Source organism: Cherax quadricarinatus, chromosome 15 (genome assembly GCF_038502225.1).
Source record: "Cherax quadricarinatus isolate ZL_2023a chromosome 15, ASM3850222v1, whole genome shotgun sequence".
Taxonomy (NCBI): domain Eukaryota; kingdom Metazoa; phylum Arthropoda; class Malacostraca; order Decapoda; family Parastacidae; genus Cherax; species Cherax quadricarinatus.
In genome coordinates, this window is record NC_091306.1 from 1,376,502 (window position 1) to 1,398,347 (window position 21,846).

The 21,846-nt window shown below is 42.7% G+C and overlaps 1 protein-coding gene across 2 annotated transcripts in view; it reads left to right on the top strand.

Annotated features, from left to right (window-relative positions):
- Positions 1 to 2,631: 2,631 nt before the first annotated feature.
- Positions 2,632 to 21,846, top strand: part of LOC138850936 (RNA polymerase II-associated factor 1 homolog) — a 60,563-nt gene continuing 41,348 nt past the window's right edge. The window contains exon 1 of one of the 2 annotated variants that reach the window (XM_070085084.1): positions 2,632 to 2,752. Coding sequence is in view for 1 of the 2 variants with exons in the window: in XM_053781144.2 (XP_053637119.2) it covers positions 2,805 to 2,819 (15 nt within the window). In the remaining variant the exon portion in view is untranslated. The other variant, XM_053781144.2, reaches the window with a different exon arrangement.

A 21,846-nucleotide genomic window follows, 5' to 3' on the forward strand; every position in this document is an offset into this window, starting at 1 on the left:
AGATTTGGTGATGTCTCACCAACTGGCCTGACTTTCTCTAAGAATCATTTCTGTTACTCTGGAAGTAGTATAAGATTCTTTATCTTCATAGCATCACCTTCCTTCTGTCTTACATTAGTAGCCTCTAACCTCACACAGTAACTTCTCCACACCAATCATTTTAAGTAGGATTCTGTCCTCTATCCTCTCAGTAATCCCTGCTCCTCCATATAAGTATGATTCTAGCCACAATCCTGGCAGCAACTCATACACTATTTGAAGGATTCTAATAAGTCAGCATCCACTTTGCTGTAGACTGGCCACTGGGCCCAGTGGCCATTATGCCAGCTTTTTTTACATAGCCAAAAACTATAACAAAGAACTGTTCCAGGTGATTTTGGCCTTGATGAATGTAATAATAATCTTCCTTCTGCTACTTCTAAAAAGCACTCGAAACTCTATCCTCTTCCTAATTATTTCCCGACCTCTGACCTATTCCATCCATTATACTTCGCTACCCTTTGCTCTTATCATTCCCTCCCCCACCTTTCTGCTAGTGACGTCGTGACCTCTACCCTTAATTCACTCTTCCCCTGCAGCCTCCACCATATCAGAAAATATTGAAAAACTGACAATTGTCCCAAATGGGTGGTGGCGCTAAGCAACAAAGTGAGGGTGCTAGTATGGTGTCAGGGCTGCTTTCTGCTGACCTCCAGACACCAAGGTGGTGGTGGTGGTGTTAGTATGGTACAAAGGCTGCCTTCTTTTGACCTCCAGCCACAAAGGTGGTATTAGTAAACCTACAAGGGTCATACAGCGCTGCTAGTATGGTGTTAGGGCTGCCTTTTACTGACCTCTAGCCACCAAGGTGTTAGTGGTATTAGTATGGTGTTGAGCTGCCTTCTGCTGACCTCCAGCCACCAAGGTGGTAGTAATGTTAGTATGGTATTGGGCTGCCTTCTGCTGACCTCCAGCCACCAAGGTATAAGTGGTATGGGTATTGTGTTAGGGCTGCCTTCTGCTTATCTCCAGCACCAAGGTGGTAATAATGGTATGGTGTTTGGCTGCCCTCTCCAGCGTTAACGTCCAAGTAATGCTAGTATGGTGTAAAGGCTACCTACTTTTGACCTCCAGACATCAAAGTGGTAGTAATGCTAGTATCGTGTTGTGGCTGCCTTCTGCTCACCTCCAGACACGAAGGTGATGGTGATGTTAGTATGGTGTTTCGCCTGCTTTCTGTTAGCACAGAGTTAGTGCTACCTGTCACTAACATGGTGCTAACGTGGTGTTAATGCTGTCTTCAACTAACGTCCAGCACTAAGTGAGGCGAGTGAGGATGAAATAGTTGTGTGGAATCAAAGTTAATGCTCCCACAATAGTAGTGTAGCAATAAAAGGAGTGGCATTAATAGTAGTGTGGCAACAACAATAGTGGCCACAATGGTAATGTGCCCAGAGTGTTGCTAATAATGCAATGGCCACAGAAACTATGTGGCCTGGGAAGCAGTAATGCCAGATGTGCTGTGTGGCCTGGCAGGCAGAGTTGTATTTAGTACACTGTACAAGTATGTCAGAGACAGTGTAAAGAGGGTAACAATGTGATCTAGGAGACAGTGGGACCAAGTTGGCAGTGTGACCTAGGAGACAGAGGCGAGGTCGACAATGTGGCCTAGGAGACAAAGAGGCCAGGTCGGCAGTGTGGTCATGGTGGCTAGAAAGACAGTGTGGCCAAGGTAGTGTGGTCTGAGTGGTAGTGTTGCCAGTGAGGCAGTCTGGCCAGAGAGAGAGAGAGTGTGAGGCTTCGGATGCAGTGTGGCCAGATGTATGGTGTGGCCAGGGTAGTAGTGACAAGGCTTCTTGGGAGACAGTGTGGCCAGTGTGATCATTGTGGCAGTGTGGCCAGGGCGGCAGTATGGCCAGGGTAGTAGTGACATTGCTTCTTGGGAGAGAGTGTGGCCAGTGTGACCATTGTGGCAGTGTGGCCATGGTGGCAATATGGCCAGGGTGAGCATAGTGTGGCTTGGGACATATTGTGTCTGGCTTGGGCCGGGAAGTAGTGTGGCCACTGAAGGACGCCGTAGGAGGTATAAGACGTCACACACCTCAAACGGACACAACAAAAACTTTACGGGACTTCAGGTAAACTTTTTTTTTGTCTGAATCAGGACCTTGGCATAGCCAATAACGTAACTTAAGAGTTCTCGTAACCTCTTCTTAAAATCCCTATATTGTGGGTATAAAGTTTAATGTTTTATATCGTTTTTATTAAAAAATCTACATTTTGTGCTAGTAAATAGGAATAGCGGATGCAATGAGACTTGCTTACATGTCTTGTCTTGGTCGGGACTTGAACCCGAGACCTTTTCCCACTGAACGACTGCTCTGACCACAGCACTAACAGAGACAATTTAACCCTATCGAATACTCCGTTTCGTTGGACTTATTTTTGTTACAAGAATAACTGTATAAATAATTTTTGAACAATTATATGTTTTTTTCCACCCATGTTATGTTGTAGATCAAACAAATTTACGGAAATCATGTTATATTCAGAATTCATTCAGTGCTGAACGAAAACATGTGACAGGCATCAAACACCTCTTCCGACGAAAGTGAAACTTCCACGTCAAAATCCCTTTGGGTAGCGGTCACCAGTTGCCCCTCACGGTCATACGCACTCGTAGCCACACCTGGCCGCACACGCACTCACACATAGATACAGACACACTTACACACACACACCCACACGCTCTCCGACCAATGCCTCTTAAGCAGTAAGTGACGGAAGGGGACTGTTAGTGTCTTGTTTCCCGCCCGACTGAAGGCATGCGCGCTCTGCAAGTAAGTCTTGCTGACGCCCATGGCCCGGCCCTGGGGGGTCCCATCACTGTGAATATTGGTGTTATTATTCCTGATCGCTGCGAATGTTGACGTTGAGTCCTCATCTATGATTTTTCTATAGTGGAGGAATGTTGAAATCTACGATGTTTAGTGTGTGTGTGTGTTGTGGTGGTTCGATGTAAACAGAATCTGTCATATACTCTGATATTCAACGCTCAGATTTGATAAGTAATGATCACAGCTGCTATATGTGCTAGAAGGTTAAGTGACTAATAAATTGTGGAAATTTTTAGTAAAATCCATGATATGGGGTTTCTTCTTTACAAAATTACGTACTTTGAATGTTCTAAATTGGGTTTAGCTCATTTCTCGTCTAGTTCATGGATTTACATAGTAATATATTAGAAAGAGCATTATCAAATTTATATTACTGTGAAAATTTACGAGAATGCACGAATGTGTTAGTTGGTTATTATTGATTATATTCTGGGGAAAAAAGTTTAATTATAATAACAGAATTAACGAGATTATCACAAACGAGGTTATTATAAAATACACGTAATGTATGTTGAAACACACAGATACAAATATTCTGATACACACAAACACACACACACACACACACACACACACACACACACACAGTTTTAGGACAGGCCTCATGAGGAAGGAGCTGCAGTTACCTAGTTACCTAGCTGCAGTTACCTAGTTACCTAGCTGCAGTTGCCTACTGACGACTGAGTTTTTTGAGTTTCAACTCTATGCCCGCCCCCTAAAGCTCAATATTTTATTTATTTTTCTTTTGTTGTGGAGCAGCGTCTGCATAATAGGAGATAATCAGATTTGATTCGGGAAAGGAGATGTTAATTGTAATTCTTTGGATCAAGATCACTTCACTATCATCAAGGCTTCCCCAGTGAAAACTTAAGCTTGAATTGGCTGATTTGATTCTAATTTATCATATCTTACATGTCGTATATTTTCTTGGCTTCTACAATGTCACTCTCTAGTTTGTTTCGTCTCTATACTGTTAGTAACGTCTTTGCTGTCTCCCCTTTTTTGTTTCCTCTCATACCAGAGTTGCTGTCTAATTTGTTTATTCCCATAAGTTTTTAATGCCATCATCATGCCTTCTGTTTCTACGTTTTTCAGTCTTGGTGTGCTAGTTCTGGTTGTCTTTCTTCATAAATAACGCTTTTCAACTCTACACCAGTTTTGTTTCAAACCTTTGCCCCTTGTCGATTTTCACAGACTTGTCTGGGTTATTAGCTCTTTACACACACACACACACACACACACACACACACACACACACACACACACACACACACACACACACACACACACACACACACACACATACACACACACACACATACACACACACACACATGCATACACACACACACACACAAAGACAGGATGTTCCAGAGACTGGACACAGCAACACGGGGACACAGTTGGAAGCTGAAGACACAGATGAATCACAGGGATGTTAGGAAGTATTTCTTCAGCCACAGAGTAGTCAGGAAGTGGAATAGTTTAGGAAGCGATGTAGTGGCGGCAGGATCCATACATAGCTTTAAGCAGAGGTACGATAAAGCTCATGGTTCAGGGAGAGTGACCTAGTAGTGACCAGTGAAGAGGCGGGGCCAGGAGCTTGGACTCGACCCCTGCAACCTCAACTAGGTGAGTTCTAGGTGAGTACACAGTCTAGGAGTGCAGTCTAGGGGGCCAGAGGCTACAAACCTCACTCAAGAAAAAGATCTTGGGGTGAGTATAACACCAGGCACATCTCCTGAAGCGCACATCAACCAAATAACTGCTGCAGCATATGGGCGCCTAGCAAACCTCAGAACAGCATTCCGACATCTTAATAAGGAATAGTTCAGGACCCTGTAAACTGTGTACGTTAGGCCCATATTGGAGTATGCGGCACCAGTTTGGAACCCACACCTAGCCAAGCACGTAAAGAAACTAGAGAAAGTGCAAAGGTTTGCAACAAGACTAGTCCCAGAGCTACGGGGTATGTTCTACGAGGAGAGGTTACGGAAAATCGACCTGACGACACTGGAGGACAGGAGAGATTGGGGGACATGAAAACGACATACAAAATACTGAGAGGAATTGACAAGGTGGACAAAGACAGGATGTTCCAGAGATCGGACACAGCAACAAGGGGACACAGTTGGAAGTTGAAGACACAGATGAATCACAGGGATGTTAGGAAGTATTTCTTCAGCCACAGAGTAGTCAGTAAGTGGAATAGTTTGGGAAGCGATGTAGTGGAGGCAGGATCCATACATAGCTTTAAGCAGAGGTATGATAAAGCTCACGGCTCAGGGAGAGTGACCTAGTAGCGATCAGTGAAGAGGTGGGGCCAGGAGCTCGGACTCGACCCCCGCAACCTCAACTAGGTGAGTACAACTAGGTGAGTACACACATTACCAGCAGCTGTGACTCGACCCCAGCAACCACAATTTGGTGAATACGTAATTACTTAAAATGGGTGCGAGAGCGAGAGGGTAAGAGAGAGAGAGAGAGAGAGAGAGAGAGAGAGAGAGAGAGAGAGAGAGAGAGAGAGAGAGAGAGAGAGAGAGAGAGAGAGAGTCAGTCTCGAGGCAACGAACTGTTTATTACTCCTAAATAAGATCAAAGCTTTAATTATAAGTGTTTATGAAAAGTAAAACTTTTATTTATGAAAATAGATTAAGCTTGCTTCAACACATGACAATAATTAATTTGACAAATCTGCCTTTGCAATCAGAGGCAAACTTCATTTTAGCAATGAACATTATAGCTAAAAAAAACTTCAGGCATAATAACGTTTGCAGCTCAATAATTATGCTAATTTTAAAAGCTATACAACATACTTTCATATCTACAAAAAAAAAAAAAATCAACTGAAAGATCACTATGAAAAATTAAATGCATTTAGTATTCCATTTATATCGTTTGCAAACGTGGACTGGATGAGTTATGGAGCGAAATTTTGCTGGCCAAGTTAGGAATCTCAGAGCCAGAGTTCAGTGAAATGCTCAATGTAGGTCACTGGTTTGTCTTCTTGGTAACTCTGGTCTTCCCTCGTGATATGTATCCTCTGATAGTGGTGAAGTCAGGTTAATTGTAGTTTTAGTACTGACAAAAATAGTAATAGAAGTAGTAGTAGTAGTAATGCTAGAAGTAGTAGTAATAGCAGAAGTAGTAGCAGTACTAGAAATAGTAGTAGTAGTAGTACTATTAGTAGTACTGACAAAACTAATAGTAGTAGTAGTAGTACTGGGAGAAACAGTAAAAGTTCTTGTGGCAGTAGTACTGATAGAAATGGTAGTTGCAGTAGTAGTACTAGTATTAATGGAGGTAGTAGTAGTATTTGCAGTAGTAGCAGAAGTAGTAGTAGTAGTAGTAGTAGCAGTAGTAGTAGTAGTTTTAGCAGTAATACTTGCATTAGTTAATATATTAACATCATCGTATGAGCTTATATAAATAAATATTTTATATATAAATTTAAAAGCAATGTATATAAATACAGAAGCAAATTAATAAAAAAATTGATTTCCTTAACACGGAATAATTTATCCCAAAACACATACAATTGGGGACACAAAATTCTCATCATCTAATGCTAAAAACCTCCAGAGAGGAACAGAGAAATAGTCAAGCAGAAACACAGGCAAACAGACAAATGGGAAGAAAATCTAGCAGGCAGACAGCTAGACAGAGAAGTAGCCTGACAGACGGAAAGACGGACAGACGGACGGACAGATGGCCATTAGCACTGACCGATGGGTGGGCTGGCAAAAGGATGGACTTCAACACAGCCAGGCAGACGGATGGACAAACATGCAGACAGGCAGGCGGACAGATAAAAAGAGACAGAGACATGATCCACAGTGGCATAAAACAGTGGGAAAGAATGTAACTGTAGTTGCTCTGGTTATTATCAAGGTCGTTGGACCAGTCCATTTTACCTGTTTCATGTGGACACATATGAGAGAGGTAGCCACGGACTTTGTGGACACGTACGAGCGAGGCAGCCACGGACTTTGTGGACACGTACGAGCGAGGCAGCCACGGATTTTGTAGACACGTATGAGAGAAGTAGCCACGGACATGTGACGCTTGGCAAGTTCATGATACGAAAAAAAATATCAATGTTTTACAAATATTATATATAACAATTTAAACTTTTAGGCATGCAATAATTTATGCTTGCGTACATATAATAATTCTAAATTATTAAAACGAATTGTTACCGCACTTTTAACGTCTCTTGTAAACATTTTAACATCAAAAGCCATGCAATGTTATCAGACACACCTAAGATTCACTACATAGTAAGATATATTTATAGAACATTAACATTTTCCTTTGCTTTTTTTTTTTGTACCACACGGGTTGTCTACCACCAAAGACTGGTGAGCTGAAAGAAGGTATCAGTCAGTATGTTTCATTCAATACCTGTCGTGCCAGAAGTGCGCTGACATCAGAATCAAATAAACTAGCCACTACCGTCAGCAGGATGAATACGTAGTGCACAATAAACTAGCCACTACTGTCCACAGGATGGATATGGGGTGCATAATAAACTAGCCACTACCGTCTACAGGATGGATATGGGGTGAACAATAAACTAGCCCCTACTGTCTACAGGATGGATACGTAGTGCACAATAAACTAGCCACTACTGTCCACAGGATGGATACGTAGTGCACAGTAAACTAGCCACCAATGTCCACAGGATGGATACATAGTGCACAATAGACTAGCCACCACTGTCCACAGGATGGATATGGGGTACATAATAAACTAGCCACTATCCTTTGTACTATAACTTCCCTGCCCATCCTTCAAGAATGTAAGCATAATTCCCGCTCCCTCCAGGACTTTCGTCTGGCTAATCATTTCCTCTCCAATCACTTCAAAATTCGAACAGAACACACGAACAGTTCTTTTTTTTTCAAGTTTACATATGATTATTATGATGTTTTTAGAATTTGGCTCGCTAAACCCGTGGGGGGAGGTCATTTAGGGGTACTTGAGGCTCGATCTTTCGTCCGCCCTCTGACCAGACAACAGGTTGATGCTCACTCTTTATTATCATAAATTAATAAAAGTTTGCTTCTTTAGAAATTCAGTGTCTGAAAAGTTCTTATTAACATGACGCCTTTAGAAGATTCATAAAAGATAAACTTGAAATAACAAACATTTTGAAGCGTCATTAGCGAAGCGTCTCGTTGGCCCAATTAAGGAAACAAGCAAACTCTCGCTGGGCTTTTAAAATATTTATTTTATAAGAAGATTTCTAAGGGAGCAATGTGAGGTATGTGGATAACAAGGGAGTAATGTGTGGTATGTGGGTAACAAGGGAGTAATGTGTGGTATGTGGGTAACAAGGGAGTAATGTGTGGTATGTGGGTAACAAGGGAGTAATGTGAGGCATGTGGGTAACAAGGGAGTAATGTGAGGTATGTGGATAACAAGGGAGCAATGTGTGGTATGTGGGTAACAAGGGAGTAATGTGAGGCATGTGGGTAACAAGGGAGTAATGTGAGGTATGTGGGTAACAAGGGAGTAATGTGTGGTATGTGGGTAACAAGGGAGTAATGTGTGGTATGTGGGTAACAAGGGAGTAATGTGTGGTATGTGGGTAACAAGGGAGTAATGTGAGGTATGTGGATAACAAGGGAGTAATGTGAGGTATGTGGGTAACAAGGGAGTAATGTGTGGTATGTGGGGTAACAAGGGAGTAATGTGAGGTATGTGGATAACAAGGGAGTAATGTGAGGTATGTGGGTAACAAGGGAGTAATGTGTGGTATGTGGGTAACAAGGGAGTAATGTGTGGTATGTGGGTAACAAGGGAGTAATGTGTGGTATGTGGGTAACAAGGGAGTAATGTGAGGTATATGGGTAACAAGGGAGAAATGTGAAGTATGTGGGGTAACAAGGGAGTAATGTGAGGTATGTGGGCAACAAGGGAGTAATGTGAGGTATGTGGGTAACAAGGGAGTAATGTGAGGTATGTGGGTAACAAGGGAGTAACGTGAGGTATGTTGGTAACAAGGGAGTAATGTGAGGTATATGGGTAACAAGGGAGTAATGTGAGGTATGTGGGTAACAAGGGAGTAATGTGAGGTATGTGGGTAACAAGGGAGTAATGTGAGGTATGTGGGTAACAAGGGAGTAATGTGAGGTATGTGGGTAACAAGGGAGAAATGTGAAGTATGTGGGGTAACAAGGGCGTAATGTGAGGTATGTGGGTAACAAGGGAGTAATGTGAGGTATGTGGGTAACAAGGGAGTAATGTGAGGTATGTGGGGTAACAAGGGAGTAATGTGAGGTATGTTGGTAACACGGGAGTAATGTGAGGTATGTGGGTAACAAGGGAGTAATGTGAGGTATGTGGGTAACAAGGGAGTAATGTGAGGTATGTGGGTAACAAGGGAGTAATGTGAGGTATGTGGGTAACAAAGGAGTAATGTGAGGTATGTGGGTAACAAGGAAGTAATGTGAGGTATGTGAGTAACAAGGGAGTAATGTGAGGTATGTGGGTAACAAGGGAGTAATGTGAGGTATGTGGGTAACAAGGGAATAATGTGAGGTATGTGGGTAACAAGGGAGTAATGTGAGGTATGTGGGTAACAAGGGAGTAATGTGAGGTATGTGGGTAAAAAGGGAGTAATGTGAGGTATGTGGGTAACAAGGGAGTAATGTGAGGTATGTGGGTAACAAGGGAGTAATGTGAGGTATGTGGGTAACAAGGGAGAAATGTGAAGTATGTGGGGTAACAAGGGAGTAATGTGAGGTATGTGGGCAACAAGGGAGTAATGTGAGGTATGTGGGTAACAAGGGAGTAATGTGAGGTATGTGGGTAACAAGGGAGTAATGTGACGTATGTTGGTAACAAGGGAGTAATGTGAGGTATATGGGTAACAAGGGAGTAATGTGAGGTATGTGGGTAACAAGGGAGTAATGTGAGGTATGTGGGTAACAAGGGAGTAATGTGAGGTATGTGGGTAACAAGGGAGTAATGTGAGGTATGTGGGTAACAAGGGAGAAATGTGAAATATTTGGGGTAACAAGGGAGTAATGTGAGGTATGTGGGTAACAAGGGAGTAATGTGAGGTATGTGGGTAACAAGGGAGTAATGTGAGGTATGTGGGTAACAAGGGAGTAATGTGAGGTATGTGGGTAACAAGGGAGTAATGTGAGGTATGTGGGGTAACAAGGGAGTAATGTGAGGTGTGTGGGTAACAAGGGAGTAATGTGAGGTATGTGGGTAACAAGGGAGTAATGTGAGGTATGTGGGTAACAAGGGAGTAATGTGAGGTATGTGGGTAACAAGGGAGTAATGTGAGGTATGTGGGGTAACAAGGGAGTAATGTGAGGTATGTTGGTAACACGGGAGTAATGTGAGGTATGTGGGTAACAAGGGAGTAATGTGAGGTATGTGGGTAACAAGGGAGTAATGTGAGGTATGTGGGTAACAAGGGAGTAATGTGAGGTATGTGGGTAACAAAGGAGTAATGTGAGGTATGTGGGTAACAAGGAAGTAATGTGAGGTATGTGAGTAACAAGGGAGTAATGTGAGGTATGTGGGTAACAAGGGAGTAATGTGAGGTATGTGGGTAACAAGGGAATAATGTGAGGTATGTGGGTAACAAGGGAGTAATGTGAGGTATGTGGGTAACAAGGGAGTAATGTGAGGTATGTGGGTAAAAAGGGAGTAATGTGAGGTATGTGGGTAACAAGGGAGTAATGTGAGGTATGTGGGTAACAAGGGAGTAATGTGAGGTATGTGGGTAACAAGGGAGAAATGTGAAGTATGTGGGGTAACAAGGGAGTAATGTGAGGTATGTGGGCAACAAGGGAGTAATGTGAGGTATGTGGGTAACAAGGGAGTAATGTGAGGTATGTGGGTAACAAGGGAGTAATGTGAGGTATGTTGGTAACAAGGGAGTAATGTGAGGTATATGGGTAACAAGGGAGTAATGTGAGGTATGTGGGTAACAAGGGAGTAATGTGAGGTATGTGGGTAACAAGGGAGTAATGTGAGGTATGTGGGTAACAAGGGAGTAATGTGAGGTATGTGGGTAACAAGGGAGAAATGTGAAATATTTGGGGTAACAAGGGAGTAATGTGAGGTATGTGGGTAACAAGGGAGTAATGTGAGGTATGTGGGTAACAAGGGAGTAATGTGAGGTATGTGGGTAACAAGGGAGTAATGTGAGGTATGTGGGTAACAAGGGAGTAATGTGAGGTATGTGGGGTAACAAGGGAGTAATGTGAGGTGTGTGGGTAACAAGGGAGTAATGTGAGGTATGTGGGTAACAAGGGAGTAATGTGAGGTATGTGGGTAACAAGGGAGTAATGTGAGGTATGTGGGTAACAAGGGAGTAATGTGAGGTATGTGGGTAACAAGGGAGTAATGTGAGGTATGTGGGTAACAAGGGAGTAATGTGAGGTATGTGGGTAACAAGGGAGTAATGTGAGGTTTGTGGGTAACAAGGGAGAAATGTGAAGTATGTGGGGCGACAAGGGAGTAATGTGAGGTATGTGGGCAACAAGGGAGTAATGTGAGGTATGTGGGTAACAAGGGAGTAATGTGAGGTATGTGGGTAACAAGGGAGTAATGTGAGGTATGTGGGTAACAAGGGAGTAATGTGAGGTATGTGGGTAACAAGGGAGTAATGTGAGGTATGTGGGTAACAAGGGAGTAATGTGAGGTATGTGGGTAACAAGGGAGTAATGTGAGGTATGTGGGTAACAAGGGAGAAATGTGAAGTATGTGGGGCGACAAGGGAGTAATGTGAGGTATGTGGGCAACAAGGGAGTAATGTGAGGTATGTGGGTAACAATGGAGTAATGTGAGGTATGTGGGGTAACAAGGGAGTAATGTGAGGTATGTGGGTAACAAGCGAGTAATGTGAGGTATGTGGGTAACAAGGGAGTAATGTGAGGTATGTGGGTAACAAGGTAGTAATGTGAGGTATGTGGGTAACAAGGGAGTAATGTGAGGTATGTGGGTAACAAGGGAGTAATGTGAGGTATGTGGGCAACAAGGGAGTAATGTGAGGTATGTGGGTAACAAGGGAGTAATGTGAGGTATGTGGGTAACAAGGGAGTAATGTGAGGTATGTGGGTAACAAGGGAGTAATGTGAGGTATGTGGGTAACAAGGGAGTAATGTGAGGTATGTGGGTAACAAGGGAGTAATATGAGGTATGTGTGTAACAAGGGAGTAATGTGAGGTATGTGGGTAACAAGAGAGTAATGTGAGGTATGTGGGTAACAAGGGAGTAATGTGAGGTATGTGGGTAACAGGGGAGTAATGTGAGGTATGTGGGGTAACAGGGGAGTAATGTGAGGTATGTGGGTAACAAGGGAGTAATGTGAGGTATGTGGGTAACAGGGGAGTAATGTGAGGTATGTGGGTAACAAGGGAGTAATGTGAGGTATGTGGGTAACAGGGGAGTAATGTGAGGTATGTGGGGTAACAAGGGAGTAATGTGAGGTATGTGGGTAACAAGGGAGTAATGTGAGGTATGTGGGTAACAGGGGAGTAATGTGAGGTATGTGGGTAACAAGGGAGTAATGTGAGGTATGTGGGTAACAAGGGAGTAATGTGAGGTATGTGGGGTAACAAGGGAGTAATGTGAGGTATGTGGGTAACAAGGGAGTAATGTTAGGTATGTGGGTAACAAGGGAGTAATGTGAGGTATGTGGGTAACAAGGGAGTAATGTGAGGTATGTGGGTAACAAGGGAGTAATGTAAGGTATGTGGGTAACAAGGGAGTAATGTGAGGTATGTGGGTAACAAGGGAGTAATGTGAGGTATGTGGGTAACAAGGGAGTAATGTGAGGTATGTAGGTAACAAGGGAGTAATGTGAGGTATGTGGGTAACAAGGGAGTAATGTGAGGTATGTGGGTAACAAGGGAGTAATGTGAGGTATGTGGGTAACAAGGGAGTAATGTGAGGTATGTGGGTAACAAGGGAGTAATGTGAGGTATGTGGGTAACAAGGGAGTAATGTGAGGTATGTGGGTAACAAGAGAGTAATGTGAGGTATGTGGGTAACAAGGGAGTAATGTGAGGTATGTGGGTAACAGGGGAGTAATGTGAGGTATGTGGAGTAACAGGGGAGTAATGTGAGGTATGTGGGTAACAAGGAAGTAATGTGAGGTATGTGGGTAACAGGGGAGTAATGTGAGGTATGTGGGTAACAAGGGAGTAATGTGAGGTATGTGGGTAACAGGGGAGTAATGTGAGGTATGTGGGGTAACAAGGGAGTAATGTGAGGTATGTGGGGTAACAAGGGAGTAATGTGAGGTATGTGGGTAACAGGGGAGTAATGTGAGGTATGTGGGTAACAAGGGAGTAATGTGAAGTATGTGGTTAACAAGGGAGTAATGTGAGGTATGTGGGGTAACAAGGGAGTAATGTGAGGTATGTGGGTAACAAGGGAGTAATGTGAGGTATGTGGGTAACAAGGGAGTAATGTGAGGTATGTGGGTAACAAGGGAGTAATGTGAGGTATGTGGGTAACAAGGGAGTAATGTGAGGTATGTGGGTAACAAGGGAGTAATGTGAGGTATGTGGGTAACAAGGGAGTAATATGAGGTATGTGGGGTAACAAGGTAGTAATGTGAGGTATGTGGGGTAACAAGGGAGTAATGTGAGGTATGTGGGGTAACAAGGGAGTAATGTGAGGTATGTGGGGTAACAAGGGAGTAATGTGAGGTATGTGGGGTAACAAGGGAGTAATGTGAGGTATGTGGGTAACAAGGAAGTAATGTGAGGTATGTGGGGTAACAAGGGAGTAATGTGAGGTATGTGGGGTAACAAGGGAGTAATGTGAGGTATGTGGGGTAACAAGGGAGTAATGTGAGGTATGTGGGTAACAAGGGAGTAATGTGAGGTATGTGGGTATCAAGGGAGTAATGTGAGGTATGTGGGGTAACAAGGGAGTAATGTGAGGTATGTGGGTAACAAGGGAGTAATGTGAGGTATGTGGGGTAACAAGGGAGTAATGTGAGGTATGTGGGGTAACAAGGGAGTAATGTGAGGTATGTGGGGTAACAAGGGAGTAATGTGACAGGAGGAAAAAAATTGTACAAACTACTCTGATTATGTGAACATGTGTACACTCACCTACTTGTGGTTGCTGGGGTCAAATTTCTTCTTCGCTATCGTCCGGTTTTTCAGGTTCCTTGGCACATGGGCCCTATCGCAGCTCTGCTTGAAATTCAATCTCCCGCGACCACTTCTTTAACTAGAGAGAGAGAGAGAGAGAGAGAGAGAGAGAGAGAGAAAGAGAGAGAAAGAAAGTGGTTGTAGTGGTCGAGTCTCAGCTCCTGGCCCTGCCTCTGCTCGCCACTACTGGGTTCACTTTCTTTTGGCTTCGAGAGCTTATCGTGCCTTTTCCTAAAGCTGTATATGGTTCCTATGTCTGCCACTCCACTGTACAGGCCATTCTACATTCTAAAGCTGTAAAAAATCCTTCCTAACATACTGACTCATCTGTGTTTTCCTTTTCTTAGTGCCCTTGTATTCCTGTTTTCCGCCTCTCTAATAATCTGTCCCTGTCTACCCTATCGCTTCCTCTCAGTATTTTGTACATTTATCATATTGTCTTTAGTCTCTCTTTTCTCTAAAATCCTCAGGTTTAACTCCTTTAATCTCTTCTCATTGCACATATTCCTTATTTTCAGGACTGGTCTCGTTGCAATCCTCTCCACTTTCTCCAGTTTCTTGACACGCTTGATCAGTTGTGTTTTCGGTACAGCGGCTGCATATTCCAATATGAGCCTCGCATATGTCGTAAAGTGTCGCGAATGGCTCCTCGCTTAGGTTTCTGAAAACTAATATTAGATCTGCTAGACGTGCGTTAGCTATAGCAGTTATTCAGTTGATGTGCGTGTGCCTCATATGATATGCTCGGTGCAATGCTCACCCCGAGGCATTTATCTTTAAGTGAGATTTGCATCCTTTGCCTCGAAGCCTGTACTCCGTTTGTGGTCATTTTTGCCTATCGCTAATCTTCATAAATTTGCACTCGCTGGAGTTAAATTCTAGTAGCCACTTGTCATATCAGACCTTCAGCCTGTCCAGGTTCATCTGTAGTCTTTCCTGGGCCTCTTCTGTTTGTATTTTGAGAAATTAGACACATGAGCAACACTTAGGTATCTTTACTGAATAAAGATTTCGCCACACAGTGGCTTCATCAGTCCTATACAAAGGAGAATGGTGAAGATTAGAAGGAGTTTGAGATAATCAATCCCTCAGCCTGGAGTCGATATAATGAGTTCATAAGAATACAAAATATGCGCAAAGAAGTGGCTTATATACTGTAGAAAGGTGAAGTTAAGCAGTCGTAGGCGATAACACACTGGACAAATCCATAGTGGCAGTAGGTCATGCCAAGATGTTAGTGTGTCCTCATAGGACATATCCCTTAGCTCCGGGACTAGGCTTGGTGCAAGCTTGCACTTTTTCTAATTTCTTGACATGCTTGACGAGGTGTGGGTTCCATACTGGTACTGCGTACTCCAATATCGGCCTGACGTACACGGTATATAGTGTGGTGAATAACTCCTTACTTAGAAGTCGAAACTCTATTCTCAAATTTGCCAGACGCCCATATGCTGCAGCAGTTATTTGGTTGATGTGTATCTCAGGAAGAAAAGACCTGCTTCAACTCCGTAACTCAAGAACCCTGTACCAACATCAGTAGTGGTAGTGAGAGGGCAGGTGTATGTGTTTAAGATAGCTTCGACACACGAAGGCTAGTGGAGTTTTAGCTAGGAGGAAATTCAGTAAGAATGGAGATTAGAAAACGAATAACAGAGAAAATTGAGACAACTATAAGGTCCGATGAGGAAAGTATAAGGGAGTAAGACACCGGAAACTCCAGAGATACAGAAGCTTCGGTCAAAGAACCGGAAGTTCCAACAAGCGGGTAATCATATGACCCGCTTGTTGGGTCACATGATGCCTCCAACTGGCTATATACTCATAATTAGAATTAGGTCAAATTTGTTGTGCTCAGATCAGGGATGAGATTCGCCAGAAATCACTACCATTGGTAAGATATAATTTGGAAAAAAAATAGGTGTAGAAACACGAGAAGCAATCAATGAAGGGCTAAGAGAAATAAATTGGGACGAATGTTGGAAACAATGAGACATTAGTGGTGATGGAAAAGACGATTGACAAAGAAAGAAGCAAAATTTAAATTAAAACCCAGGGTAAAAGCAGGCAGTGGTAAGATGATGGGAGAGATTATGCTAGAAGAGGAGTTGAGAACTTAAATTTTCAGGAAGATGCAGGAAGTCGAGAGAAGCCTTATTAGGAGAGATCAGAGAGAGCTTTAAGAATATGATAAGGCTAATAACGGAGGGGATTAGCAAGACCAGGGGAAGGAGACATGATAACTCCAGGGACGATGTTGCCTGGGTTATACCTGAAGAGGGTTTGGGGGTCAACGCCCCCACGGTCCCGTCTGTGATCAGGCCTGATTTCACTGAATATGAGAATAAGTGGATTCCTGTTTTTGACCACAAAAAAAAAAAGGAAAATCTCGTGGTACCCCATGTGCCGAGAAACATAATTTTTGGCCTTGAATTAAAAAAATATGAAATAAAGATACGCAGACCGCTTGGAATAACTCAGGGGCCCAACTGGGCCTTTAGACCACAAGCAGGATATGAAATGCAAGATGTCAGAGTGGTGGCAGAAAACAATGAGAGAAGGAGTGAGATACAGAGAAGAAAAAAGCATCCTCATTTTCTAGTTAATAATAATAATAATAATAATAATAATAATAATAATAATAATAATAATAATGTTGTTGTTGTTTTTGTTGTTGATGCTGTTATTACTCTTTTGCTATATTTATAAAACTAAATTGGTATGACTCAAACGGGTGATTAAAGACTTTAAATCATGAAAGTATAAGAAGAAAATGTGGATGAAGATAAGGCAGGTGAAGACCAAACTTTTATTTTGACAGTGTGTTTTGTTCTGTGTAGAGGTTAATATGAAGCCATAAAAGCGTTCTCTGCATCTGTAAAATTTTTATATTGATGATGGCAGTCCGCCTTGATACCAAGGTATGGAACATATTGGATTCGTGAGGACTGTAATATATGTGACAGTCTGAAATCGTCTCAGATAGAGTCTTATATAAATAATCTGATAAGAGGAACCTGGAGACTGAAATGAAATCTTTGGGGTACACACAAGTTCGATGCTTTATTATTGGAGGGAGACGTATCAGATGAAGAGAGACGGGAGGAGAAAGAAATGGAAAAGGAACAGAGGTCAGGGGGGATACTCGACGAATAAGGAAAGGAGGGGGAATTATATTTTCCCCAGAGGGAATCCCTCAGTAGGAAATCATCTTCGAGGTAAACAGGGAAAGATGACATACACTTAATACTTTGTACACTTTTAGACTTTTTTCCTGCTCCTCCTAGATGTTTTCTTTTTCCTCTTCCTCCCATCATCTCCCACTTACCGACTTCTCCCTTAACTCTCCCTCTTCAACCTGTAATTCGCTCTCACAAAGCAAGCTTCAATTGTGACAAAGTTTCTTTATATGCAGAGCTTTATCAAAGTAAATAAACTGGTAAAGCTCTACATAGATCGGAACGATATCACAGTGAAAGCCTGATCTGCACCTATGGTTTCTTTTTTTTTCATCATTTCCATCCCTGATTAAAACTTAATAAATATACGGAGGTAAAAGCTGGTAGAGAGTTCGAGGACTCACCATCACTGGTGGTGACTAATTGTTATTTTGACTGATGAAACACGTTCCAGTAATGGTCAATAAAAACTGACCTAAATCCAGAGTACGTTGCATTTTTATTTAACTCTTTACCAAACTAATTGTACATTACTGTGATTGCAATTTACTAAGTTTGCTGACAAAATAATGCTTATAATTGTTCTTATTTTGTAAATACTGTGGCTTAGTTACAAGAATTCGTATACGTAAGAAAAGTGAAGCGCTCATATTTCTCACGAATTTACATAATTAAAATATAAAAAAGGCCTAGTTCAGGTCTTAAAATGCAGCATATTTCCTAATAAGATCATTTTTTTTTAAGGATCCTATCTAACTGCTCAGCTTCCTGAGTACCGCTATAATGACCTTGACAGATGCCAACCACTTGACGAGAAAATATAGCACTCAAGACAATGTATGGAAGGCAAGGTGGTAAATGTTTTATTAAGAGATATAAAATTAAATCAGAATAAGCAAGGGAATGAGATCGAAGGCAATTAAGAGAGGGAGTGGCATTTTCATGTATCTAGTGTCACTAATTGATCGTCAGATTATAGTTAAAAATCACAATATCATCAAAATAATTCTTATTCTATTAGTCACAGTCCAGACCATGAAAAAAATTCAATCCATGCAGTAGGTAATAAATCACAATGCATTTTGACGAATGGAAAAAATGCAATTATGCATTATGATCTCTCAACCCTTCAGCTACTGTAAGATGACCTATAATTAGGAAAAAAAGGGGGATTATACGGTACCTATCTGGGAAGTGCAAGGAGGAGAAGTAATAAATTATAACAATAATGAAAAGTGTCAGAGAAAGAACTGAGAGATCCATGATTCACCAGTGGAACTTCTACTCGGCTTAATCAAAACGAAGATGGTCATAAATAACCAAGTAGTGAGGTTGAGGAACATAGGAAGTTGTAAGATTTAAAGAGCACTTTGATCTTTGAGATCACTCGGCACTCTTGGCAGTAAAATGCAAATATAAAGTAATTTAACAAAAATGTGAACTGCTAGCATATACAAAACCATATCTAAAAACTACTCCGAGCCCAAAGCTTAATGTCACACAATAGAAACATCAGTACCAGCAGCATCGAAGGTAGAAGCAATGTCACAGGCTGATGCGTTAGCAGTCACTGAGTTAGAGGCAGCAGCTGCAGACGAGGGGTGTGAGAGGAGGCGATAGCGACATCATCAAAAGTATCAGCGGTGGCAGTGTTAGGGGCGACGGTGTCAGTGGCAGTTCTGTCAGTGTCAGCGGCACGAACAGGGATGAAGTCTATGTATTGCAGTCCCAGCCATATTGACAAGATGCTTCAAATCAGACGTCATAAGTGGTATCAGCAGCGGCGGCTTCTGTGTCTGTGGCATCAATGGCGCTAAAGCCAAGCCATCAGCTTATACGTTCTTGGTTAAAAATAATATTCCAAAACAAATTTTGACCAAAATGGAAATTTTCTCACTAGTTAAACAAAGAAAAACAGATCGAGTCTCTGAGTTCATAGTCAGACACACAGTAGCTGCCCAGACACCACTACCACAGTAAAGTGGCCCACCATCGAGAAAAAAACTGAGAAAGTTTACGTTAAATGAAGAAGTATTATGCGAGGAGCAAAACAGACGGTTAAGAGATGTTCGCTATGGAATCCAGGACAGTATAGGAGAAACAACAGCAACAAAAAAAAAGATATGGCTGACCAGCGGAGACTGGAAAATATCTTTACATCATGGGATTAACTGAAGAAAATACTAAGTAAACAGGATTCAAGAACAGCAATTGAAGATGATAATATATCTGTGTAGAATCTAAAGAAGCGGAAGCACTGTGTACATTAGTCAAAGTATTCAACATGTCACAGAAAATAAGGGAAACTACAAGAGTTACGAAAACAATGAATGTAATACCAATATTTAAGCTAGAGTCCAGCACGAGAGTACAGCTGTGGCTGTACTCAGACCACAGAGTACAGCAGGTGCAAGCTGGTGGTTGTTTCTGCCGTAGTTGATTTCAGTGGCATCTCCAGAAATTTGTTACATGAGGGGCCTAGGGGGTGTTACTCTGGTTAGACGGGAGGGCTGGGGGACCTGTCTTGACGATGGGTTATTAGCATTATTATTAGTATCATCTGGGAGGGAGATGCTTTGCGGCTGTTGGAGATCATGGAAGATGCAGCTTCCCTTGTTTTCCCTACCGCCTCCACTGGTTCCACTCATACTACTGAATTAATAGTAATAATAATAATAATAATAATAATAATAATAATAATAATAATAATAATAATAATAATAATAATAATAATAATAATAATCGTTGTATTTCTACAAGTACAATGTATAGAGGCCTAGCTGACAACGATGACATACTACGATAAGCCTATGTTATGCAGAGCATTTCGTACAAATTCGATGAATTTTATCCCCAGGATGCAACCCACTAACACCCAGGTACCTATTTTACTGATAGATGAACAGGGAAATACGTCCTAATGTTTCCACCCGTACCGGGGATCGACCCCCCTGGACCTCAGTATGTGAGCTGAGTGCGCTCAGGCCACAGCAGAAGCGGCCAGTGGTCGCTTCTGCTGTGGCCTGCCATAAAACCAACGGCTGCCTTCAACGGAAAATTTCGTGACAAGTAATTTTCCCTGACATTTAATCCGACATCAAGAACACGAATGGCATCGTGCATTTGCAGTTCGTTCAAGAAGCTCATAATTCCACTTGACGTGACGCAAAAGTCTCTAAAAACCCAAAGAAAAATCACTGAAAAGAGAGAACATATACCATACATGGCTTATGGTTTCTTCTGGAGGTGGTAACATTGTTTCACAGTGTGGCCTGACATGAGCTGATATTGTGGTTGCGATTATTTGATCTGCCATTGTAAAGGTTAAAGCGGGTGACCCTTGTATGATGGAAGCTCTTACGTGCTGGAAGAGTGGTGGGGCGAGGAGGAGGAGGGGGAGGGAGAGAACAAGAGGGAGGAATGGAAGCAGAGTGGAGAGAAGGAAGGAAGGAGGGATTTTTGGGGAAAGTAGGCATGAAGAAAATATTGAGGATGAAAGAAGAGGCAGGGGAAGGAAAGGCAAACGATAAAAGAAGAGGTTGATGGTATGGAGGGAGAGAAGGAGTTAAGTAGAGGGTGGTGGCGGAAAGGAGAAAATGATGGTGGGAGGGAGAGAACAATGGATGAGAGAATGATGGTGGAGAGGGAGAGAGTGAGGGGGAAAAGAGAGTGATGAGGGCAATGGAGAGAAGCAGGGGAGAAGTGACTGAAAGTGGTTAGAAGAGGGAAGAAAGGAGAAAGGGGTGATGGGAAAAGAGTGGGGAGGAGAGAGAGAGATGGTGGGGAGGGAGAGAAGAAAGGGTGAAAAGAGAGCGATGTAAGGAAAAATGAGAAGAAGGTGGAAAGGAAACAATGATGAGGAAGGAAAGGAGGCCAGAAGAGTGACTATGGAGAGGAAGAGAAGTAGAGAGGAGAATGATGGTGGGGAGGAGAGAATGATGGTGGGGAGGAGAGAATGATGGTGGGAGGAGAGAATGATGGTGGGGAGGAGAGAATGATGGTGGGGAGGAGAGAATGATGGTGGGGAGGAGAGAATGATGGTGGGGAGGAGAGAATGATGGTGGGGAGGAGAGAATGATGGTGGGGAGGAGAGAATGATGGTGGGGAGGAGAGAATGATGGTGGGGAGGAGAGAATGATGGTGGGGAGGAGAGAATGATGGTGGGGAGGAGAGAATGATGGTGGGGAGGAGAGAATGATGGTGGGGAGGAGAGTGGTGAAGACAGCTGCTAAGATTCAGTTTCCTGCTCACAAAAAAATAATTTACTTCTTTAGAACAAATTGAGTTTCGGGGCCACATTTTTATGAGAGAGAGAGAGAGAGAGAGAGAGAGAGAGAGAGAGAGAGAGAGAGAGAGAGAGAGAGAGAGAGAGAGAGAGAGAGAGAGAGAGTGAGAGAGAGTGAGAGAGTGAGAGAGAGAGGTCTCATACCAGGGAATGAGGGAAAAATTAATATATTTGAATGTCTTGCAGTATCCTCCAAGGGTTGTCTTGACGACCAGGTCTGGTGTGGTCTTGACCAGGTCTGGTGTGGTCTTGACGACCAGGTCTGGTGTGGTCTTGACCAGGTCTGGTGTGGTCTTGACCAGGTCTGGTGTGGTCTTGACGACCAGGTCTGGTGTGGTCTTGACGACCAGGTCTGGTGTGGTCTTGACGAC